This window comes from Arctopsyche grandis, chromosome 10, assembly GCF_051622035.1.
Source record: "Arctopsyche grandis isolate Sample6627 chromosome 10, ASM5162203v2, whole genome shotgun sequence".
In the NCBI taxonomy this organism is placed as follows: Eukaryota; Metazoa; Arthropoda; class Insecta; order Trichoptera; family Hydropsychidae; genus Arctopsyche; species Arctopsyche grandis.
Window position 1 is genome coordinate 28,639,444 of NC_135364.1, and position 25,537 is coordinate 28,664,980.

Genomic DNA, 25,537 nt, shown 5'->3' on the forward strand with positions numbered 1-25,537 from the left:
ATTTAATTTATATTAAAGTAATTCGTGTAATTTTATATTCTTTACTAAAGTTATTATTAAAATATTAAATTGCAAACCGCACTCACATATATAAATCCGTTGTCTCCAAAGAGGCGTCTCACGATAAAGATCTGTTAAAGTAGTATAACAATTGCTAATCTATTATTATCATAACTAACTACTTTCACTTACAAAGTAACCCTGTTAAATGGCATGTAATAACTCATAAGTGATCCAAGTGATACCTAGGATGACTATCCGACAAAGCTGATCACAGAGAAGAGTCTATGGCGGTAAGAACTCACTCTTTGAATGGAATTCTCTCTCAAGTACCGCCTTTTTCTCAACACATCTTGGATAAATGCGAGAAAAATAATATCCAAACCTCCAACAAGGTAAGAGTGACGATGGATGATAGCTTAGCTAATAGAAACCTGTATTTAGCCACGTACAATGTAAGAACGTTATCGAGTGAAGGAAGTGTGCTTGCATTAGAGAATGAATTAGAAAATATCAAATGGGATATAGTAGGACTTAGTGAAGTAAGACGAAAACAGCAAAACCAAATAATCCTAAAAAGTGGTAACTGTCTCTACTGGAGAGGGCTACCAAATGGTAGAATAGGAGGAGTAGGGTTTCTTATCAATAAGAGAATAGAAATAAATATTATAGAAATAAGCGACATATCGGAACGTATATGCTATATAGTATTAAGAATCTTGAGCAGGTACACTTGTCAAATCTTCCAAGTGTACGCCCCCACATCTAGCCACCCAGACGAGGAAATAGAAGACTTCTACGAAAAACTACAGGGCGCATACGATAATAGCCGCCACCACTTTAAAATAATCATGGGCGACTTTAACGCAAAAATAGGACAAAAGGCAAACACAGAAAGAGCAGTAGGCAACTTTGGTACCGGCCAAAGAAACGACAGAGGCGATCGCCTCATAGAATTCGCAGAACACAACAGGCTCTTTATCACTAATTAATTTTTCAGGAAAAACACCAACAATAAGTGGACTTGGGATAGTCCTAAAGGAGACAGAAACGAAATCGATTTCATCCTAACAAATGCCCTGCACTCCGTTAAAGACGTTAGTGTTTTAAGTAAAGTAGATATAGGTAGCGATCACAGATTAGTCCGTGCCAGGATGGCCATTAATATAAATTGCAAACGTAGGAAATTAATAAAAGGATGCAGTAACTCTCCAGATTTCGCTCAACTAAGGTCTAGGAAAAAGGAATTCGAACTCGAACTTGGAAATCGATACGGGAAATTAAACCCAGAAGCAGACATCGAGGAATTGAACACTGTAATTAGTTCGGTTCTAGCCTCAACAGGTAAGAAATTAGTTGGACTCAGGAAACAGATTAAGCTAAGCAAAATTTCAGAGGAAACCAAAAATCTAATTAAGCATAAAAGGAAGTTAGATAGGGATAATAATAAGCAAGAATACAATCTAGTAAATAAGGAAATTAAGAAGAGAATAGTCAGGGATGTCAGGGATTTTAACAGCAAGCTAATAGAAAATACCATTAAGAATAACCGTAGCCTGAAAAAGTGCAAACAAGATCTTTTCTTAGGAAAAAACCAAATGATCGCAATCAGATCAGAGAGCGGAGTAATAATTAGGAATAGAGAAGAAATTATAGACAGAGTTTACACGTTCTATGCAAAACTATACGAGAACGACAACGGTCAATTCCCCGCTCTGGAATCGACACACGGCCAAAGGGTTCCTGCAGTATTGCCTAGCGAAGTAGAGGCCGCGCTAAAAACTGCAAAGAACGGTAAAAACCCAGGGGAAGATAATATTCCCATTGACTTACTAAAATGTGGCGGCTCCCCCCCCTAAATAATATCTTAGCTAGGCTTTTCAGCAAATGCATCCAGAACCAAGCTATACCAGAAGGATGGAATAACGCAACTATCATCTTAATACACAAAAAAGGCGATAAAAGCGATATCAAGAACTACCGACCCATTAGTTTACTTTCAGCGGTCTACAAGCTCTTCACGAAGGTTATTACAGAAAGGCTGAAGAATATCCTCGACGAGAACTGTTACATTCGTGGGTGATGTGTATTTTGTTGTTATTAATATTTCCGCTGCCACCAAGCGTTTTTGCGGAACGCTACTCCGTAAATAAAACTCACTTTATTTTATAAGATGATTATCTTCTTTAATAGTAGTAAGTATACACGAGATTAATGTACAAGTTTGTATTACACGTTACTAGTTAGGCTGTCTAATCGCGAGTCACTAGTTAGACGGTTCAATTGTAAGTCAGTGATTAGTAAGAGTGTTTGATCGCAAGTTAGACGGTTCGATCGCAAGTCACCTTCCATATGTTTAACATCAGTATATATTCAATAGAGGTAACAATTTGGACCAATCATAGTTCGTGAGAAAATAATATTTTTAGGGGGGAACTCGAGTCGTTAAAACAATATCTTAAGACTTTAATACTTTGACCCTTGAGTGTATCGAGAAATGGTTTACACACAATTAGTTACACAATTAGCTACGCAGCTTTAAAATGGTTTTTGAGGGAATATGATTCGAGTCGAGTCGTGTGAAGAATGCTGGTAAACTAATTAAAGATAATATTTTTAGTTAATAATAATAATTAAAATTCGTTGTGCGGATTAAGAGTCGTGGGAATAATGCAGAAAAGCGATAAAGTTAATTGAAAACGGTATTTTTAGTGTTAACATATGTGTCTTGAATGTATTGAGAAATGGCTGAGTAGATGCACCCAATTTGTTGTGCAGGCTTAAGAAGGGCTTTGATATTTTTGGGGGAAACATAATTCGTCTCGCAGATTGATTTAAGGGTCGTGGGAATAGAATACGGCTAACATAAAACAAATAAAGACCTATGTAGACGTAACAGAACCAACCTCTAGAACAGGCAGGATTTAGGGCAAATTTCAGCACAATGGACCACCTCCAAGTAGTTGGCGAACTAATCGAACGCGTCAACGAATATCAACGGACATTTTGCCTAGGTTTCGTCGATTATGAAAAAGCCTTCGATACAGTGAGCCACAATGCAGTACTTAACGCTCTACAAACACAGGGAGTACCGGAACCCTATGTGGGGCTGTTAGCTGCAATATATAAGAATGCCACAGCTTCGGTTAAAATTTTTTCAGGTACAGATAGATTTAGCATAGGAAAAGGAGTAAGACAAGGAGATACAATCTCGCCCAAGTTATTCAATGCGGTGCTTGAGGGAGTTTTCAGGAACTTGGAATGGGACAAAGCCGGAGTAAGCATCAACGGTCGCTTCTTGAGTCACCTTCGGTTCGCAGACGATATAGTTTTAATAGCTCGTGATTCAGCTGACCTACTTAACAGACTAACACAGCTGGACAGGGAAAGTAGAAAAGTAGGATTAAAAATTAACGTAGATAAGACCAAACTAATGTTCAATAGTTATTGCATGCCTGATAGCATCCCATTAGATGATAAACCAGTAGAAGTAGTAAATAATTATTTATATTTAGGTCAAATAATTGACATGTCTGGTAGTAAAGATGAAGAGATAAAGAGACGTATGAAATTAGGATGGAGTGCATTTGGACGGATGAATGCTGTTTTTAAATCAAAAATGCCACTCTGCCTGAAGAAAAGGATCTTTGATCAATGCGTTTTGCCAGTGATGACGTATGGATGTGAAACTTGGACACTGAACACCAAGATGCTACATAAAATCCAATGCACTCAAAGAAGTATGGAGCGCTGTATGCTTGGCATAAAGAGGAAAGACAGAAAGCGGAACACGTGGGTGAGAAGTATGACAAGAGTAGTGGACATAGTGGATAGAGTGAAGAGATTGAAATGGCAATGGGCGGGTCACGTAGCTAGGAGGATGGACGAAAGGTGGACAAAAGAAGTACTTGAATGGTACCCGAGAGAATGCAAAAGGGTAAAAAGAAGACCGCAAGGAAGATGGGTGAACGAAATTAGGAAAATGTGCGGGGTGAGATGGATGAGTGTTGCGCAAAACAGAGACGGGTGGAAGCGTGTTGGAGAGGCCTTCATCCAGCAGTGGATGGCGAGTGGCTGTAAATGATGATGTTCCTTAATACCTCGTTGGGGCTTTATTATTTTAGGATCAAACTATGCAAAGGTTATATAAACTCTATTATTCAGAGCATAATCCATATTATTTGATTTCCCCCTCTTGTAGGATTTTTAGATTAAAATAAATAAATGATTTTACACATTATATCCTATTGTAAGAATCTAAAATAACATACAACTGTTTTTTTAGTTAGCTATCACACGAAAACAAACCTTTCTATTTACAATAAGAGTGATTTACAATATCGATTTTTGTTCATCAAATTATCCTCTTCTAGATTGTATGAAGTAGGATTGAACTAGAATTACAAACTATTTTATTATAGTTAGATTTAATTTTTTGTGTTTACATATATTCGTTTTTTTTTTAAATATATCAACATATGTAGTTCATAAAATATATGTGTATGACGAAGTATTTACTAATTCTTACGAATTTCTTGACATCTACATATAATACTTTTAGCTTTCTTAGAACATTCTTAACTATACCATATTATTTAATTTGTAGAATGGCACCAAAACCGAAATACTTTGAACCAACACCCGAATCGATAGCCGCCGGCCATCGTCTCTCCCATCCTCTACCGGGAGATGAAATTTGCATCAGTGGAATTGCTGGACTATTTCCCGACTCCGACAACGTCGTAGACCTCAGGGAAAACCTATTCAACAAGGTACTTGCATTTGTATTATCTACAAACGTGAACTACAACGAGAATTTCCACCAAGGATAACATTGATTTTCCCTTTTTTTTTCATCATGGTATCCAGGTGGATCTAGTCTCTGGCGATGATCGTCGTTGGAAATTATCGCACCTTGAAATACCCCAACGCACCGGAAAAATCAATAATCTTAATCTTTTCGATGCTTCTTTTTTCGGTATACAATACCAAGAGGCCCACACCATGGACCCCATGAGCAGATTGTTATTGGAGAAATCTTACGAGGCTATCGTAGACGCCGGTAATGATAATCAATCATAAAACCACTACAAATATAAAATATAGTACATGCTAGCAAAAAACTTATATACATATTATCTTATTTATTGTATTTAACTTCAGGTGTCAATCCCAAGACATTGAAAGACAGCAAGACGGCCGTAATTATAGGAGTTTGCATCTCCGAGTCTGAAATGACGTGGATGTATGAAAAGATGCAGGTTAAGGGTTATGGCATCACCGGGTGAGTTTTTGAATATTGAATACATAGGAAACTACTTTATGTTTTTATTGAATTATGTGTTTCTTTTACAGGGTTTCACGTTCTATGTTGGCTAATAAAATTTCTCGTTGGCTCGGATGCACTGGTCCATCTTACGGTATTGATACTGCCTGTTCCAGTTCTCTGTATGCTGTCGAACACGCTTACCGAGCTATCAGAGATGGACATTGCGATTCGGCTATCGTCGGTGGTAGCAATTTATGTCTGCATCCATTAGTATCTTTGCAGTTTTCCAGGTTTGTAATTGAAAGCTTTTTGGTATATCATGGGAAGAAGGGTATGGTATACCGACTATTTATATGACAATTTATCTCGGGATTTTTCCCATTTAAGGAAATTTCTCTCTCTCACTTTTGTTGGCAACTACACTTTTATTACTAACTTTATGTCAATATGGGATATTATGGGATGTCGATTTATAGGAAATGTCGAAAATTTAATGCAATTAAAGTAAATTGGAAAGCTTTAACAGAAGATGACTTATCTATATATAATAGCCATCCACATTTTCCCAAAAGCGATCATCAAGAAAGTCTAATCAATTTTTCGATTCCAGCTGGGACTTGAACCCATGACTTATCTTCTGGTAAGCAATAGCTTACTATTAAACGCCAAATCCAAACATTGAAATACAACATACTGTGAAGTAATTACGGCAGGTTCAGGGATTAGAGATTATAATGTTTTGTAGAAATTTGTGATTTTTTTGTAAAAAAGGTTGAAATCACAACTTAATATTTATAGCTGCAACTTATCCAGAAATGCCGAAAAATAAATACGGAAATACTGGATTAGACTATTTTACGTTGAAATCCCATGCCGATAACAGAATATTAAACACCCGACGATCGTTTTTTTAAATGCTTTTATTTAGTTTGTGTTATTCTTTGTATGCACTTGTATGTACTTGCTTCGAAACATATACGGGAGGAAAAGCATGTTCCTCTTATTCCTGTTGTATCCTGCTCACGCAAATTAAGTGAGGATGTACGTGAGTATATACCGTTTACCATGCACCCTTTTTTTTTGATCTTTCGACTTAAGATTTTTCGATTTTCGATCTTTGCCTTTCGATATTTGGTTTTTCGTGCATTTCACATTAGATCCCGTGACATCTTTATGACACTTGGTGTTACAAAACACTCGTCTAGCAGTTTATCAACAAAAAAATCTTAATATGTTGTAGATTGGGTGTTCTTTCGCCCGAAGGACGTTGCAAGTCCTTCGATAATGACGCCAACGGATATGCCAGATCAGAAGCCGTTAACGTCATTTTCCTGCAAAAGGCCAAGGATGCCAAACGAGTTTATGCTCAAATTCTTCACGCCAAAACCAACTGCGACGGCTACAAGGAGGAGGGCATCACTTATCCTGCAGGAAACATTCAAAAAATGCTATTCTCTGAATTCTACAATGAGTGCAACGTGAGTCCACTTGAATTGGAGTTCATCGAAAGCCATGGAACAGGTACCGTAACGGTCAATGAAAAAGTGTCCACCTTAAAAATGCATATTTTTTAAATATTTTTAATTTGCTCTAAATAATTTCTATCCAACAATTTTGAATGATGAGTGTTACATAAATATATTTTCGATGATTTGCTATCATTTGAGCTTTAATATTATGTAAAATAAAAGTTTTATTCAAGTTTTTGTAAAATTGGGTTTTTTAAAAGATTTAGTTGTCTATAGAAAAAAATGTTTTTTTGGCATAAATTTTATTTATTTATTATTTTTTTTTTACTTAAACTATATCTACATACATAATACTCATTAAAAGCACTTAATATAATATTGTGCAACCCTTCCTTTATTTTAAATCATTTCTCTCTTTCTCGAAGGCATCGATTCCACCAATATCAATAAACAATCGCCTGTAATGTCGTCATACCACACTTTTTCTAATGTTTGTATAAGCTGGTATTTACAAATAGGCTTATTGCTATTCACTTTTAACCCCATTATGCCCCATAGGTTCTCAATCAGGTTTAAGTCAGGACTATTACCCAGCCACTCCAGCGTCAAAATTCCATGTTTTTTAATAAAGTCTTTTTCCTAAATATCATAACATTTAATCTGCACAATATTTTTGCATTTAAAATATTGCCTAAGATATAAAGTATTCAAAAAAATATAAACATACGGCTTTAGCGCGATGACACGGTGCATAATCGTCCAGGAAAATGCTTTGTGTTTCATACGCACAATGCATTTCAATAGATGGGAACAAGTTCATTGTTAATATATTTTTGTAAACTTCTGCGTTTACTGGTCCGTCAAAAATGTAAAGGAGGTTTGTAATAAAAATCAACTGACCCGCCTAAAAGTAAAAGAAAGACCCCAGACCATCTATCCTGCAGAATACTTCACCGTTGGCAAAAAGCGTTCGTCACTTATACGTTGCCCGGTTCTGCTACTATACTATATATTGAATTTACTTTCATCCGAGAAGATCATATTCTGCCAATCACTAGGGTCCAATTTTAATATTTTTTGGTGAGAAATGAGTTTGTTGGTCTTCTTGCAAAAAAATCCCATTCACGAAGGTGATGTCACGTTGTTTCTAGACTTATTTCAGAACCACTAGCCGCTATAAACTCCGATCTGATATCCACGGTAGTTTTGAAGTGTTTTGAAGACAGGAACACTTCAAGAGTTGATCTTCAGCAATTGTGGTCTTTTTCGGTCCTCCAAGACGTTTTTTTCGTTCTGGAGGTGTTGGATTTGATTTCATCTTGATATATTTGAGCACTGATGTCTTGTTGCATCCAAATTTACTAGCTATAGATCGGGAGCTGGAGTGTTTGAAAGTCAAAGCCGAAATTTTGAGTTTTTTGCGCCGCGGTGAGTTTAGGATAATTTGGCATAATTTTAGTAAACATCACGGGGAGGATGAGAATGAGCCGAAAGTCACGGCTAAGCTGACTTAAATAAAAGCAAAGGATCATATTTATAAAATAAAAGGGCGTTGCATAAATCCCAAGCCTCCCAAAACAGTATACCTGCATTTACCGTAATTTGAAAGTGGACACTTTTTCATTGTTACTGTATATATTATTTATATTTGAATTTTCAATTTTTAATGTTGCCAAATCTGGGTACAAAGCCAATTAAACGAACGAACTAATTGCAAATACATTAATTTGACCAGACGACACGATTGCATTCATATATGTATTTACGCTTAGGTACTAAAGTGGGAGATCCCGAGGAGCTCAAAGCTATCGATGAGATATTTTGTACCGGTCGGACTACTCCGTTAAAAATTGGATCCATTAAGTCAAACCTCGGACATTGTGAGCCTGCTTCTGGTATTTGTTCTATTATCAAGGTATTTTTATTCATATTTAATAAATATACATAAAGATGGTAATCTGTGTGTGTGTGTGTGTGTGTCCTAACGCTGGCCGAACATAATGAATCGATAATAAAAAGCCTTAACTTTGTATAAAATCATTCGCGTGTCGAACCAGTCACCTCTCACTCAGATACCCTCTTATAGGTGTATTCAAGTTGCGAGTTTAACCAATTACGCCACGTTCCAATTTAAAATTATCCTTTTTTTTAAACATTAATTGAAAATTTTCTCTATCGCCATATAAGAATACGTAATTATAATCATTTTATTTTGCGATGTTTTGACAATAAACAATTACATATATTTTTTAATTAAATTAAAATTAAAATTAATTATATTTTGACGGTATTCGAAAAATGAAATTGAATTTCTTTTTCGCGGGCGTGAATCGAACCCGGGTCCCTTAATTCTACGTCGCTCAGCGGTTCAGGCGCGTAGACCACTCAGCTATCGACTCGCCCAGAATATGTGTGGTGAATTCAGATCATATATGTATATATTATATGTATGTAATTTGTTATTGTGTAATAATAATATTCAACGTTACGAGGCCAATGACCTAGGTTTGTTTATAGATAATACAAAAATACAAAGTTCATACATCTTTTTCTATACGAAGTTTTGAACATTTCTTTTTCCATATCGATTTTGACTATAATTTTATTTTTCATGCATAATTTAATTGGTATGACCGATTGTCGATTTCTCTTTTCAGTTTCGACTCCGATTAATTATTACTATTCATATTGTAACTTTATTTTAAATCATGTATCAATCTGAAAGCATTCTTTGAAATATCAACGGGCTTTAAACTAGTATTTAATAAATACAAATTATTGTCTGTCTGTTTGATTGAACTACTCTCTCTTAGTCCTTAAAATATATGTATACTCTTTCGTATGATTCAGATGTGTTTAGCCTACGATTCTGGATATATTCCACCCAATTTGCACTATGAAAATCCCAGGGAGGGGGTTGCAGCTCTCTCGGATGGCAGAATAACTGTGGTCTGCGAAAAGACACCATGGAATCGGGGAATGGTCGGAATTAACAGTTTCGGCTTCGGAGGAGCCAATGCTCACGTTCTGCTCAAGAGCTTCGCCAAGCCAAAGGTCAGTGATATTTGAAGTGTTAATTTATTTGCGGACGGTATGACTTTTAAGAGTATTCAACTAACATAATCCAAAATAAAATATAAAGGTAAACGGAGGCGCACCCAAAGACGATTTACCCAGACTGGTCTGCATATCTGGCACGACAGAATCAGCTGTCAATCGTATCTTAGACGATCTTGAATCGAGACCAGTAGACGCTGAATACGTTCGTCTTCTTCAGGGAATCCACGAGGAAAACATATCAGGTCACAGTTTCAGAGGATACACATTACTTAGTGAGTAAAAATAAACCTGTTTATGGTCTTTTATATTTCTACACAAATTTACAAATTATCCTTATAATAAAAAAATTCAATTAAAAAATAAATACAATCAATTACTTGATAAATCAGATTCATTAATTAATAATTAAGAAATTAAATTAATTATTTCATAAATTAATTAATTCAAAACTTAATAAATAAATTTATTATTTGATAAATTAATAATTAAAATTAATTGATTAATAAATTAAAAATTAAATAATTATGAATTTACTTACTCAGACTATTTTCGAGGACCCTATTTGTTATACCATTTAAGTAACCTTTTTGATTCACTCACTTCAAATAAGTTAAGAGTAAAGACAAGTCTAAGAAAACGGTTGGTTTTAATTTCTCAGGAACTAAGAGTGACATTATGAGGGTGTCCCGAGAAGTCCAATACGTGTTAAAGGTAAAGCGTCCCATTTGGTTCGTGTTCAGCGGTATGGGTTCTCAGTGGGCTGGCATGGGGTCTATGCTTTTAAGGATTCCAGTATTTGCTGCTGCCATCGAACGGTATGTGTTTTATGTAGCATTCAGTACATACCTTTGTAGAACTTCATGTCGATTGAAATATATCTCTTTTTTTAGATGTCACCAGGTTTTGCACCCCAAATGTATCGATATCACTCGTATCATAACAGACCCAAATCCGAAGATTTACAACAACATCCTGCACTCTTTTGTGGGTATCGCTGCCATTCAAATCGGACTGTGTGATGTTTTAAAAGAAATTGGTATCGAAGCTGACCATTTAATCGGTACACACCAAAACTTCTACGACTACTTAATAGACTCATCTCTCAAATAAATCATGTTGTATTTGAATATTCAGGTCACGGAATCGGTGAGCTTGGATGTGCTTATGTAGACGGTTGCCTCTCAGCTGAACAAATGATCCTTGCAGCATATTCTAAAGGTCTGGCCAGTATCGAAACACCTATAACTAGAGGATCGATGGCTACCGTTGGTTTGGGATACCGCGATGTATGTTGTGAAACTAATTAAAGAAGACGTTTTAAATACTAAACGTCGCTTTTTTCCGTTTAGAAAGGAGCGTTATATTTATCCATAATTTAACAAATCGATTTTCCAGGTGAAGAATCTTTGTCCGCCTGACATCGAAGTTGCGTGTCACAACGGTCCAGACTCCAGCACAATTTCAGGGCCTGCAGAATCCATGAAAGTATTCGCACAACGTCTCCAGAGCCAAGGAGTTCTCGTCAAGGTAGTGCCTTATTCGAACATCGCCTACCACTCGAGATATATTGCAGAAGCAGGTATAATAATCTATATTTGTACAAATATTCTGTTCATTAGTGTTTTAAAATTTTGGATTTTCGATTTACATGTAAAATATTAAACTTTGATTCCTATTTGAATTTAAATATTACTATCAAAGACTACTGGATTACACCATGTCAAAACGACTACTGGCTTTACACCATGTTGTTCCACCACCAGTAATCTCACTTACTTTACAAATTTGGTTATGTCTAAATTTGACGTTGGTCAACGAGTGGATGCTGCCTACTTAGACTTTCACAAAAGCTTTGATCGTGCCCGTTATGACATTCTTTTGATCAGGTTTGCCGAAGTGAGATTTTCACCACGTTTTCTTCAACTCTTCTCTTCTTATTAATGCTAAGCAATTTGTTAAATATGATATTTTTGAATCTGCTCCATATCTTATTAGATCTGGTGTAACTAATGATTCCACTTAAGGCCCACTATTATTTACGATTCATATAAATAATCTCCCTAGATTATTATCAAAATGTATAGTGTATCTTGTTAACTGACGACGTCAAATTATTCTTTTCTGTCTAGGATAAGAGGCAAGTCGCTGTCTTGGAGTTCATTTATATTTAAGTCTAAATCTTAATATTAATAAATGTGCAATTATAAGCTATGGAAGTGCACGTTCACTACATTGTCACGGATATTCCATTGGATCCGTTCTGTTGAAGCGTGTGGAATCTTTGGTTGTTTTAGTTATCACTTATGCTTCTCAACTCACCTTTCACAGTCAAGATAGTCGCTGACGTTTCCTTTCTTCGACTCAGATTTGTCTTGAAATATGCATTGCTATTCTCCAACCCCTTGTCTTCACGCTTGCTTTTCAGCTCGCTTGTGAGAGCACATAATGATTTATCTATGTATTTCCAGGCCATACTCTGTTGAAGTATCTACGTGGCGTGATTCCAGAACGTCAGAAACGAAGTTCTAAATGGGTCTCCACGTCAGTACCAAAGGATTTGTGGATGGAAGAAATAGCACAATACTCCTCTGCCGATTACTACACAAACAATATGCTGGTAATGAGACTTTTTTGGTCCAAAATAAAAATGTTTCGGTAAATTTTTCATTTGCGAATATATTATAGAGTCCCGTGCTCTTCGAAGAAGCTTCGAAATTGATCCATAATAATGCAATCACCATTGAAATTGCCCCGCAAGGTCTACTCCAAGCCATCTTGAAGAGATCTCTTAAAGAGGATTGTACGAACGTGGCTCTGATTGAATATGGACACCATGACAATGTTGAATACTTTTTGCAAACTATTGGACAGTATGTGGTTTGTTTTATGACTATATAATATTTAATTTATGCTCGATGGTTCAGAATGTAATCCAGATAATTGGGTTTCAACCGTTTTTAGGAATCATGGAACGAAAAAATAAATGATTTTACACAAACATTGCCTTTAAGATTTTGAATTAAAATAACGTTATTTTATCAACCAAATATCAATTTCTAGATTGTATGAAGTGGGGCTGAATCCCCGCATGTCGAACCTCTATCCTAAGGTAGAATTTCCTGTATCGATTGGCACTCCGATAATATCTCATCTGGTTGAATGGTATCACAAAGACGATTGGTGAGATTAAATTATTTATATTTTTATCATATGACACAATGGGAGCAGAATGAAAGAAATTTAATTTCAGGTTTGTGAATTCGTACAGAGGTCAGCAAAAGCTGAAGTCGGGTGAAAGAACGGTGAAGGTAAGTGTAACTAACGAGGATATGGAATATTTGACGGGACACGTAATCGACGGTTAGTTCTAATTTTTTTTTTTTATTATATGTACATAGATATCAATTTTACTTCTTGTGTATTTTTTTCAGGACGTAATTTGTATCCTGCCACCGGCTACTTGGTTCTAGTTTGGGAAACTCTCGGTATGATGATGGGTGAAATATTCACTGAAGTGTCGGTGGTGTTTGAGGATGTTCGATTCGAACGTGCTTCCAATATACCAAAAGAAGGAGACTTGCAGTTTATGATTACGATCCAGAAAAAGAGTGGAAACTTTGAGGTGTGTTCTTCTTTTTTTTTATTTGAATATGTACATACATACGTCATTATTTTTTGATTAACTGCATTTTCTAAAATTGCTCTGCCTATTTTTTTTTATTTTGTGTCCACGAAATGCCCAAAAAAGTTTTGCTAATAATTTGAATAGCTACGTTGCTAATTAAAATTTGACGTCAATATTCGTCTTCCTATATTTTTATCGCCTAATTGTCTTCTTGGTGCTGCATCTTCTCATTTGCATTCTTCATTTTATGTTCGATGGAGGGAACTACTACACCGACCGCGTTGAATAGACATTAAATTATTATTATTATTATTATTATTTAGTATTATTATTATTTATTATAAGTAATATTTATATATTTACTTATGTATTTATTTTTTTGTTTACTATTGTAACGTACGCCGCGGATTAAGCGAATAGAATCCCAGAGACTGTGTGACCGTTCAAAGATTATCTGTAACGGATATCTGTTAACGGATTAACTAAATGCATACCGTGCGACTGGTATAAGTGGGTTTTAAGGATTAGCGACAAGCTAAGTGCATGAAACAATAATTGCACTTCTCATACCGTGGGAATACATATCCGAATACGTGACTATACAGTAGGTAAACAGATTAGACGTCCTGAGAGACCGTGAGACCGGTGTAAGTGGTTTTAGGGATTAGCGACAAGCTAAGTGCATGAAAGCTAAACAATGATTGCACTTCTCATACCGTGGGAATACATATCCGAATACGTGACTATACAGTAGGTAAACAGATTAGACGCCCGGAGAGATCTACCCCTTATAAGGCGGTACGTAGGCGATATCATGTCATTCTGGACGGAGCAGTGACCGTGCGTGTATCTCCTGAATCATCAATAAATGCTGTGAAACGACTGTTGGCTTTTACTTGGATCCTCCACCCACCCCGACGCAACACTATTTTATCAATACTCTTTTTATTATCTATTTATTATTTCTATGGGCGTTGGGGATTGCACTATTCTCCTCATCGTCTGGAATAAAAGCTATTATTAGTATTATTAATAATTTTCTTTAGAATTAATTTGTAGATATTTTGTTTATCATTCCATTATTTATTGATGATCTTACTTGAAGCCACGACCTCTCTACTGGTGTGCAATAGCTCTACCAGTATACTAACTACACTGTGGATATTTTATATTCATACTTAGATTTCACATTCATGTGGGTGTGTGTGACATATTTCTCGATTTAAAAATAGTCAGAACTTTAATTTCCATAAAATGCTAGCGAGTTTTTAAACCATTCAGCTTTTGATGTGCAGTTACATATATGTATGTATATGTACATTACATACACGTATAACGATATTACTAATATTATTATTCTTTCGTCCATTGACTATACATACATACATACAAAAACGTCCAAACTACATACATATATATGCTCTCAAATACTGTAGAAATATTATTGTAATGGTGACTTCCTTTACATTATCGTTTATTGCACAGATCACCGAAAGTAATGCAGTAGTCGTCACGGGAAAAGTATACGCTAAAAAAGACGTATCTCAAGATTACGGGCAATTGGAAGACCCAGATGAATGTATTGGACCGTTCGCCAGAAATGTATCTACAAAAGATTTCTACAAAGAAATGAGACTCAGAGGCTACAACTACTCGTACGTAACTTTTCACGCCATTTTCCTTCTTCAAATACAAATATGCAATAAATGATAACGGATTCTCAAACTGTAACCTTTCGCATATTTAAACCAGGAAGTTTTTCTAAAACAATCAATTCCATTCTCAAAATATTGTAAAATGAAAAACTTTTGTATTCCATTTCAGTGGTGTTTTCCGAGGCCTTCATTCTTGTAGTGTGGACGGAACTCGTGGCCTTTTGCGCTGGGAGAATAACTGGGTCACGTTCATGGACACGATGCTACAAATTAAAATCATCGGAATCGATTCTAGAGGACTTTACGTGCCCACCAAAATTGAAAAATTAAGCATCGATTACCGTAAACAATTTGCTATGCTATCCGCCATTCCTGATAAAGACATCAAATGTTTGCCAGTTACTGTTTACAATGAAAACAATATCATTAGGTAACATATTTTTCATAGTTGTAAAGATACATCGATTTATACTTACATCGATTTGTTTTGTGTTAGATCTGGTGGAATAGAAGTACGAGGTCTTGTTGCCTCAGCAATCACAAAGAGGAACCCGTTAGGAATTCCAGTAATTGAAAAATATGAGTTCATTCCGAATTTCCCTAAAAATAACATGACGGTAAGTAGATGAGTAAAAACACACCACATTACATATATAAAATTCATAAGAATCTTTATCATATACCTATGTATATATTATATATTTTTTCTGTGATTATACCTACATATGCATGTATATATGTTTCTTTAGATAAGCGATATCGTTCGAGTTGACGTACAATTAGCTTTGGAGAACGTGCAAGGCATCAAAGTGAAATCAATCGAGCTAATTGATTCTGCCACCGAGTCTAGCACTGAACCTCTAATTACATTAATCAGAGATGCTTTTGAAGATACACCTTTGCTCCAAGCTGAATTGTTGGTGATTGCCGAGGAAAATCTTGATCTAGGTGTCAACGTAACTGTGGAAAACAAGAAGCTAACTGGTGAAACAAACGTTCTTCTCTTCGTTGGCTCAAAATTAATGGAACGAGATGAGGTATTCTAGAATTCTAAAGGCTGATATACTATAAATTAATAGATTTGAGCACAGTTGCTGTTGTTTCAGGTTCTGCAACAAGCATTCAAGTGTTTGAAAGAAAAAGCATTCATCATTTCTAGAGAAAATGCTTCGTTCATTGTGACAGATCGGTATGAAAACATTGACGTCATCACTGCTATGAAAACTGGTACTGAAACCTTGGTACTTTTGAGGAAAAAAAGCAATCCTAAGCCTGCTAAGTTCATTCAGATCAAGGAATCTGATGAACGATTCATTTGGATAGATGAGGTATGTCTTGTCCATAGTCTAATACGAAGGGTATTTACAACGTGCATTGTATAATGTTTCTGATATATCAGGTGAAGGAAAATATGAAGGAAAATATAAAGCTCATGCTGTTTGCTGAAAATGAAAAGTTGAACGGAATTCTGGGTCTCGTTAATTGCCTTCGTCGAGAGCCTGGCGGTGAAGTTGTGAATTGCGTCGCCATTATGGATCCTAAAGCACCCCGTTTTGATCCCGACAATCCACTATACGAGGTTCAAATCGACAAAGAGTTATCCATGAATGTCTTCAAAGATGTACGTCAACATAAATCACCAGATGATTATAAAAAGTACTCGTTTGTGAACTTCTTCGTCATTTTACAGGGGCAATGGGGTACTTATCGCCATTTAGTACTCGAGGAACTCCAAAATTTCCCAGTAGATCACGCATACGTTAACATTACTACCAGAGGTGATCTTTCCAGTCTACGGTGGATAGAAGGAGATTTGAACATACACAAGGAAAATAATGTGTTTCATGTAAGAGGCTTTTAAATTAGGACTTAACGCGTGCCTTGAGTCATGATTTGATACGGAAATTGTATTGTAGACAATATTGATATACGTTATTTTGATTTTACACCGAAGGTTTACTATTCAGCTATGAACTTCCGTGACATCATGACAGCTACTGGTAGGGTACCAGTGGAAGCTGTTGCCAGGGGTAGACTGAATCAAGAGTGTGTGCAAGGATTAGAATTTGCGGGCAAAACCAAGAAGTTCGTATGCTTCATTACATAAATATTTGTATAATTTTGGATATAAATATTCATGAAAATGCGTAATTATATGGAATATTTGTAGTGGATTGCGTATCATGGGTCTGGTTGCGAGTAAAGGTGTAGCTAACGTGGTGAAAACTGACGCCTTAATGCATTGGCCCATACCTGACGCTTGGACTATGGAAGATGCTGCAACTGTCCCCATCTGCTACTCCACGGTCTTATACGCACTGGTAAATAACTTTGTATTTGTCATTTGTTTATTGTTAAATTTAGTGCTAAACTTGTCTGATTTTCTTGTTTAGCTGATGGTTGCTCGCATGCAACCTGGAGAGAGTGTTTTGATTCACGCAGGTACTGGAGGAGTTGGTCAGGCTGCAATCAACGTGTGTCTTTATTATGGTTGCAAGGTTTTCACTACAGTCGGTACTCCAGAGAAGAGAACTGCCATCAAAAGGCTCTATCCGAAACTGACAGGTATGTAGAGATCCCTGATAGGTTTTAGTAGTGGAATTTGTGTTTCGTTAAACCTGCATCTTTGTTTGCAGATGACTGTATTGGGAACTCTCGTGACACTTTTTTTGAAGAAATGATTATGTTTCAAACGGAAGGTAAAGGAGTAGACATAGTTCTAAACTCGTTAGCTGATGATAAGCTTCTGGTAAGATCATGTTGCGTTACTTAAAAATCTGCCTTTCAAGTGGATACTCAAACTTAAACACCTAGAAATACAATCAATTCTTTTCAAAGTAAACATATGCAAATTTATGTTAACTTATTAAAGATATAATACATACGTATATTCATTTAAGTTTACAATGCAAGTTTTCCAATTTGATGCATTTCAAATACAAACATATTTGATGTTCGTAGGCTTCAGTACGTTGTCTCGGAAGAAGAGGACGTTTTTTGGAAATAGGAAAAGTGGACATCATCAACAATACTAATGTGGGCATGGAGTTTTTGTTGAAAGACGCATCCATGCATGGTATCATGATGGACTGCCTTTTCGACAAATATTCTGACACTGCAACGGTATACATTTATTTCTATTTTTAAAGCTTTTTATTAGCTTCACACTATTATTATTACAAATATTCTTGAAATGTTTATAATTTTTTGGTACAATTCAAACAGGAATTGAGCAATTTGATATACGAAGGTATCAAAAACGGTTCGGTGAAACCTTTATGTAGAGTAATTTTCAACATAGATGAGGTTGAAAAATGTTTTAGATACATGGCTGGTGGTAAGCACATGGGCAAAGTTTTAATCAAAATCAGAGATGAGGAACCCGACAAAGATGCTAAACCCACATTCATTAAAATCAGCGCAATCCCCAGGTACAATTAAGTTCAATATTTTTGATAACAAATAATCCATAGTAAGTGATTTAATATAATGATTTAATTACAGATATAAATGCTTTTATGAAGACGTGTACGTCGTAGTTGGCGGACTCGGAGGCTTTGGTTTGGAGCTAATTGATTGGCTTTTCATGCGAGGCGCTAGAAAAGTTGTCATCAACTCCAGAAGAGGTATTTCCAATGCATACCAAGCCATGAGACTACGGTTATTCATTTTTTCGATATATTTGTACAATAATTGTTCGATATATCTAAATAATATGATAATAATTTGTTGAATTTCAGGGCATGGACGAGCTACGGAGTCAACATTAAAGTATGCACCGACGATATATCAACACAGGAGGGTTGTATCAATTTATTGAAGATGGCCAATACACTAGGACTAGTGAAGGCGATCTTCAACCTGGCCGTAATATTAAAAGATGCATTGTTCGAAAATCAAACGCCTGAGATGTTCAAGGAATCGTTTGCACCCAAAGCTCGGGCCACTAAATTCCTCGATGTTGAATCCAGGAATTTGTGTCCTCATTTAACGTAAGCCATATTTTCCACACGATGAAGTTTTATATAGACAATTTTTAATTGTAACATTGGAATTGTTTGTAGAGACTTTGTGATATTCTCAAGTGTCGTTTGCGGTAGAGGTAACGCTGGTCAGACCAACTATGGTATGGCTAATTCAGTGATGGAAAGAATCTGTGAGGAGCGATTGAAAGCAGATCTTCCAGCACTTGCCGTGGAATGGGGTGCAGTAGGAGAGGTTATAAATATATTTAATTCTAAAATTAAGTGTAAATGAAAATATATTTTATTTGATATCAGATTTTATACTTATTTAGGTTGGACTGGTAGCTGATATGCAGGAAGACCACCGTGAATTGGAAATCGGTGGCACACTTCAACAGAAAATTTCCAATTGCCTTCGAGTACTAGATCAGTTCCTCATACATCGCAAATATCCAGTACTGTGTTCAATGGTTGTCGCCGAAAAGAAAGCCGGTGGATCAGGCTGTGGTACTTTGGTCGATACTGTATCAACTATCATGGGTAATAAAACGTGTAATATAATTAAAAAAAATGTATTTGTATTTATTAATCTCATTGACTTGTTTAGGCATTAAGGATCTGAGAACAATTTCAATGCAAGCGACGTTGGCCGAATTGGGTATGGATTCAATGATGGCCGTAGAAATTAAGCAGAGTCTAGAAAGAGAGTTTGAAATCTTTCTGACGGCGCAAGATATCAGGACACTCTCGTTCTCCAGGTATGACGTAGTTGTGCTCAATTGAAACAACGTATGTATTTATCTTTCTTAATATAACTGGTTTTGTTTTCAGACTGCTGGAATTGACGGCAGAACGGGAAGCAGATGCTAGCAGTTTAGCTGACACTAAGTCTTCGGAGGGTGTGACAGGATTTAAAATATTGATGAGGAATTTGGGAGACGAGATTACAGCGTCTGAACCCTTCATCAACATGTCGACTTTGTTCAACGATGGAAAAGTAGTAAGTGTATATACCAAAATAATTAGAATTTATTAAGGAATACCTTGAATGTTCTTTTATTAATTTCAGAGCGATCTTGAGGGCAAATTAGACATGACTCTGTTTATGATACCTGGCATTGAGGGAATGGTGACAACACTGGAATCAATCAGCAAAAGACTCAAATGTCAAGCCACCGTTTTACAATTAGGATATGAACATCCCGAGGAGACCATTAAAGAGACCGCTAACAGACTTCTAGCGGTTGGTTTTACTTGTTACATTATTTTAAACACTATTCTAGACATTTCATAATTTATAGATACAACTTGAAGTCCTTCATCTTACATAAAAAATTTCTAAATGTCCATCATCTGATTATCGATACAATGAAAGTCAACGGACTTCTCATGGAATAATGTTTTTATTTTTAATGATTTTAGATTATCAGATCTCGTTTGAGGCCTGGAGGTTATTTCACACTATTGGGATATTCTTTCGGCGTCCTCATAGCATTAGAAGTTGCAAATATTTTAGAAAAAGAGGGTACGTTTAATCTAGTGTCTTATTTAAAATTTTTTATGTTCAAAATAATTTGACAAGTTTTTACATTCTTAGGTTACATTGGATGTCTATTTTGCGTTGACGGTTCACCAGACGTTTTGACAAAAATGGGCAAGGCCAATTTGGACACGTCAAAGATGAACATCATGCAAGATACATACCTATGCCACATCATGGACCTCGTAGCACCAAAAATGGACAAGAAACCATTATACACTGCCTTGTCGGTAATCGACACATGGGACAATAAAGTAGAATGCTTTTTACAGCATGTGCCAGAAAGCGTCAAGTACTCGAAGCAGTATCAGAAAGGTGTGGCAAAAGCCGTATTTGCCCGAATTCTTTCTATATTGGCATACGATGATACCGTTAGTTACAGATTGAAGTCTCAAGTCATCCTGCTGAGGACGAAGGACTTTCCCATTGGGGTAGTAACTGACGAGCAGTACTGTCTGCAGAAATACGCACAGCAGCCAATTCAAATGCATTTGCTGGAAGGAAACCACGGAACTATACTCGAAAATAAGGACTGTGCCAATATAATAAACAGATTTTTGGCAGATTTATAAAAACACCGTTCTTTAAGTATGCAGCAAAATCGACGAATGTAATTTGTACAAATGTTTATTGTTATTAATAATGAATGTTTATTGTTATTATGTTGAAATGTTATACTTAAGTTTTTATACTATGCCTTTAAATGATTTGTGGTTAAGGAATAATATATTTTGAATATTGAACATATGTGAATTAAGAGAAAAATGTTGCAAATTTCAATTTTATTATTATAAAATAAACAACAAAAACGGATTCATTTTATTTTTTATTTTTTGGAAAATTTACGGTTTAATTAATAACAAACAATAATTAAATATAAATATTAAAACATCTAAAAATTTTCATATACATACATACATATTTTTTTAAGAATTATTATTTCTTAATAATTCTTTAAAAATTTATTATATTATTATTTCGTTTACATAAATTTTGTAAGAAAATAAAATTTAAATATTAATAAACAACAACAATGGCGAGTTGAGCGTGTGTGTTGTTTCCGATAAGTATGTAGAATTTAGAAATCGTTATTAGCGATTTCGAAAGAAATGATGAATGTCAAATGCATATTGAAAACTTCAATCGAGCTATTTTATATTTGTGAACGAAATATCGGTGAAAGAAATGGCTGTGAAAGAGAGGTCTGTGTAGCAACCGGACCCGAAGTGGTACGAAAAGCAAATGCATCTTTTTGCAATTGGTTTGAAATGCACGATAATTTAAATCAATGGCCGATAAATACGTCAATACATACATACATACGTATACGCGTACATTTTAGATATGAATAGCAGAACCCATGAAGACGGGCTTGCGAACCTTGGTCTAGAATCCGTTCATACGTAAGATTTTACTCTTTTTAAGAAATATTTTTTGCGGAACTCAGTTGAGAAACCCTGAATACGTAGGATTTGAAAAGATAATTTTTGGGGAAAAAATCGAAAACCAAAGAATTTCCCATTTTTTATCAAATGCAAAGTTTCATAATGACGATTTGTGAACCTTGGTTTAGAAGCCCTGCATACGTAAAAGTTTGGATTGCTAAAAAAAACTATTTGATAAAAAAAATTGCTGCCCGGTTTAGAAACCCTGCTTAAAAATAATGTTTGCGGTCTTTGTTGAGAAACCCTGCTTGCGAAATATTTCATGACACAAAGAGTATCAAATAAATTTATTCGCATTTATGAAATTATCATGTACATAGATACGGCCGACAATTTCAATACGGTAATTATTTTCAAAAACGCATTTAAAACTTATTGAAAAAAAATGATTTTGCGCTGACGAGACTGTGCCCCGCTACCTGACGAGACTGCTGTAGAGTTACTTTGAAGACCGACTGCTGGAGTACCGGTGCGGCACTACCGGTGCGGCACTACCGGTGATCTTTCCTCGCGGCGACTCTTATCGGGCGTCCCGCAGGGCTCTGTCCTCGGACCAGTCCTGTGGAACGCTATGTATGACGGGTTAATGAGGGTGGAGCTCCCGAAGGGTGCCAGCGCCGTTGCTTTTGCTGACGATGTCGCAATCATGGTGGTTGCAAAATCTCTCAGAAGCGTGGAGATCTGCGGCAATGACGCGCTCTATCGGGTGAAGACATGGCTAGATCGCGCTGGGCTGGAATTAGCAGTCCAGAAGACGGAGGCAGTGTTCTTCACCAGACGCAGAGGTTTCGGCCCGCCGAAATTTGAGCTGGAGGGTTTTGAGATTCGGTTGTTTGCGCGCGATTCGGTGCGATACCTCGGAATCCAGCTTGACCGAAAGCTCAGGTTCACGGAGCATGTGGAGCGGGCATCCGCCAGGGCGGACGTGACGGCCTGTCAGTTAGCCCGCCTCATGCCAAATCTGGGTGGGCCTAAGAGTGTTAGGAGGAAACTCCTGAGCTGGGTGGTCCACTCCATACTCTTTTACGGCGCTCCAGTCTGGTGTGACTCCCTTAAAGTGGAGCGCACTACGCGAAAAAATGGCTGGAGTGCAGAGACGGAGCGCTCTGAGGGTCGTTTCGGCGTACCGCACGGTATCGGAAGATGCCGCACTGGTGCTCGCTGGCACACCGCCTGTGGACCTGCTTGCGGTTGAGCGAAAGGCGACACACAGCGGGTTGAAAAGAAGCGAAGCGAGGGATGCCAACATGATACAGTGGCAGCAGCGGTGGGAGTCGGCTACTGGGGGGAGGTGGACGCAAAAGCTCGTCGGTGACCTGAAGCAATGGTGCGGAAGGACACACGGCGACCTGAGCTATCACCTCACCCAGTTGTTGGCAGGACACGGTTGCTTCGGAACCTATCTGCACAAGATAGGGAAAGAAGCAACACCAATCTGCCACCAGTGTGAGGCAGCTGACGATGACGCGGAGCATACATTGCTTCACTGTCCTGCGTGGGATGCCCCGAGACAGGCCCTCAAAGCCGCGATCGGGGAGGAAACGCTATGGACGGGGATGGTGATGGGTTCCATGCTCCACGACAGAGGGAGCTGGTCGGCTTGGGAGGCCTTTGCTGCCTCCGTGATCGGGGAGAAGTTGCAGTCCGAAAGGGAAAGGAGACGCCAGGAGCCTGCTTCTGAGTTGGAGGACTCGACAAGAGCACCGCGATCTGAGGTGGGTCTCTGCTGTCTCCTGTGTGAGCGTATTACGCAAGGCCAGCTGCTGCCTAGTAATGCTTAAGTGCGGGTCCGGCAGCAGCTGAAAGAGAGAGGGGTTTTTAGTGAGTAAGAATCTCACACTCCCCCTGGAATTCGGGCCGGGGGGCCTATGCAAGGTTTTCCCCTCTCACGGAAAAAAAAAGTGTTGCCTGTAAGACGTTGAAGTTCGTGGTCAGTAGTACTGTATCATCCGCGTACCGAATGTTATTAATTACTGTGCCATTTATTGTAATTCCGGAATCTATATCTTCCAAGGCTTCAGCAATAATATTTTCTGAATATAAATTAAACAGTAGCGGTGATAGCACACAACTTTGCCGAACTCTCTTCATTATTCTTATGCTCTCTGTTGTATCATGTTCGACGCGTACTACGGCCGTCTGATTCCAGTAGAGATTACCAATTAGCCGAATATCTCTTTTGTCTAACCCTATCAGCGATAGTATTTCAATTAATTTATTATATCGCACATTATATCATTCGCGTTTCGGTGTTTGCCGTGCGTGGGTGTCTATAGTGTTGGTGCTGGTTGTGGTTGGTGCTGGTGGCTAGCGACTGGTTTTGATTGATCCTGTGCCTTTTCTGGTCCTGGTGTCAATTTCGCAAGCTGTGTTGTTATTTATTTTATTTTTTTATCTATTTTTCGATCTACAAGTGATGGTCGCTTATCTGTGAGTATTGTTGTAATTTATTATCGTCGGTGCGAGACCGTCGTTTAACTGCGGTATTGTTTCGTTTCGTTTATATACATATATATATATATATATATATATATATATATATATATATATATATATATATGTATATATATATATATATATATATATATATATATATATATATATATATATATATATATATATATATATATATATATATATATATATATATATATCAATACATATATATATATATATATATATATATATATATATATATATATATATATATATATATATATATATATATATATATATATATATATATATATATATATATATATATATATATATATATATATATATATATATATATATATATATATATATATATATATATATATATATATATATATATATATATATATATATATGAGTTCGGTCTTTCGTGTCATGCGGGGAAGACGTGCTTCTGCGTTCTTCCCGCTATTACTCGCTTAAACCCGGCTATTGCACGAAATTTAATCTAAAAACTTAACCATCTAATCACTTATTTTACTAATTGCATCCTAGTATAATTTAAGTGTAAAAATAAACAGCAAATCGGTCGTAAAAAGCGGTTTTATATCAGTTATTTCGAAAAATTTTGTGCTAATTTTTGTGTCAAATCTGAGCAAAAGAATATACGAACGAGATATACATACCTGAATACAAAAAAAGGGTCCTTCGTCAGTCAGTCAAGTCGGTCCCACAGAAGCAATAAATCTTCCACATAATTGCTTCCAGCCAAAAATCTTTAACGAACTTTACTTAATAGAATAATAGCAAACAGAAACGGTGTTTCCCAACTGTCTATCAGTTATTTTTCATATTTAAATTATATTAAAGTAATTCGTGTAATTTTATATTCTTTACTAAAGTTATTATTAAAATATTAAATTGCAAACCGCACTCACATATATAAATCCGTTGTCTCCAAAGAGGCGTCTCACGATAAAGTTCTGTAAAAAAGTAGTATAACAATTGCTAATCTATTATTATCATAACTAACTACTTTCACTTACAAAGTAACCCTGTTAAATGGCATGTAA

The 25,537-nt window shown here is 36.4% G+C and overlaps 2 protein-coding genes across 2 annotated transcripts in view; both read left to right on the forward strand.

Moving 5' to 3' along the window:
* Positions 1–21,155, forward strand: part of LOC143917756 (fatty acid synthase-like) — a 30,511-nt gene extending 9,356 nt beyond the window's left edge. Inside the window, exons 5-43 of the mRNA XM_077439337.1 lie at positions 4,607–4,772; positions 4,870–5,062; positions 5,164–5,284; positions 5,356–5,559; positions 6,510–6,790; positions 8,511–8,653; positions 9,589–9,792; positions 9,881–10,070; positions 10,457–10,613; positions 10,689–10,858; positions 10,933–11,084; positions 11,194–11,377; positions 12,267–12,415; positions 12,484–12,668; positions 12,859–12,978; positions 13,049–13,158; positions 13,230–13,420; positions 14,909–15,078; positions 15,248–15,508; positions 15,575–15,695; positions 15,828–16,115; positions 16,185–16,406; positions 16,478–16,699; positions 16,769–16,924; positions 17,033–17,163; positions 17,249–17,399; positions 17,472–17,643; positions 17,715–17,827; positions 18,040–18,201; positions 18,304–18,509; positions 18,583–18,738; positions 18,819–19,070; positions 19,143–19,296; positions 19,376–19,583; positions 19,651–19,801; positions 19,875–20,043; positions 20,125–20,286; positions 20,466–20,568; positions 20,641–21,155. Of these exons, the coding sequence (XP_077295463.1) occupies positions 4,607–4,772; positions 4,870–5,062; positions 5,164–5,284; positions 5,356–5,559; positions 6,510–6,790; positions 8,511–8,653; positions 9,589–9,792; positions 9,881–10,070; positions 10,457–10,613; positions 10,689–10,858; positions 10,933–11,084; positions 11,194–11,377; positions 12,267–12,415; positions 12,484–12,668; positions 12,859–12,978; positions 13,049–13,158; positions 13,230–13,420; positions 14,909–15,078; positions 15,248–15,508; positions 15,575–15,695; positions 15,828–16,115; positions 16,185–16,406; positions 16,478–16,699; positions 16,769–16,924; positions 17,033–17,163; positions 17,249–17,399; positions 17,472–17,643; positions 17,715–17,827; positions 18,040–18,201; positions 18,304–18,509; positions 18,583–18,738; positions 18,819–19,070; positions 19,143–19,296; positions 19,376–19,583; positions 19,651–19,801; positions 19,875–20,043; positions 20,125–20,286; positions 20,466–20,568; positions 20,641–21,155 (7,165 nt within the window). The remainder of the gene's footprint in view (positions 1–4,606; positions 4,773–4,869; positions 5,063–5,163; positions 5,285–5,355; positions 5,560–6,509; positions 6,791–8,510; positions 8,654–9,588; positions 9,793–9,880; positions 10,071–10,456; positions 10,614–10,688; positions 10,859–10,932; positions 11,085–11,193; positions 11,378–12,266; positions 12,416–12,483; positions 12,669–12,858; positions 12,979–13,048; positions 13,159–13,229; positions 13,421–14,908; positions 15,079–15,247; positions 15,509–15,574; positions 15,696–15,827; positions 16,116–16,184; positions 16,407–16,477; positions 16,700–16,768; positions 16,925–17,032; positions 17,164–17,248; positions 17,400–17,471; positions 17,644–17,714; positions 17,828–18,039; positions 18,202–18,303; positions 18,510–18,582; positions 18,739–18,818; positions 19,071–19,142; positions 19,297–19,375; positions 19,584–19,650; positions 19,802–19,874; positions 20,044–20,124; positions 20,287–20,465; positions 20,569–20,640) is intronic.
* A 2,120-nt stretch (positions 21,156–23,275) lies between these two features.
* LOC143917757 (uncharacterized) lies at positions 23,276–23,809 on the forward strand. Its single transcript, XM_077439338.1, has one exon. It carries the CDS (start codon positions 23,276–23,278, stop codon positions 23,807–23,809), a length of 534 nt encoding a protein of 177 aa, XP_077295464.1.
* The last annotated feature ends 1,728 nt before the right edge of the window (positions 23,810–25,537 follow it).

Excerpts from the sequence above, each read along its gene's own strand:
- LOC143917757 (XM_077439338.1), top strand. The coding sequence starts at position 23,276 with ATGATACAGTGGCAGCAGCGGTGGGAGTCGGCTACTGGGGGGAGGTGG.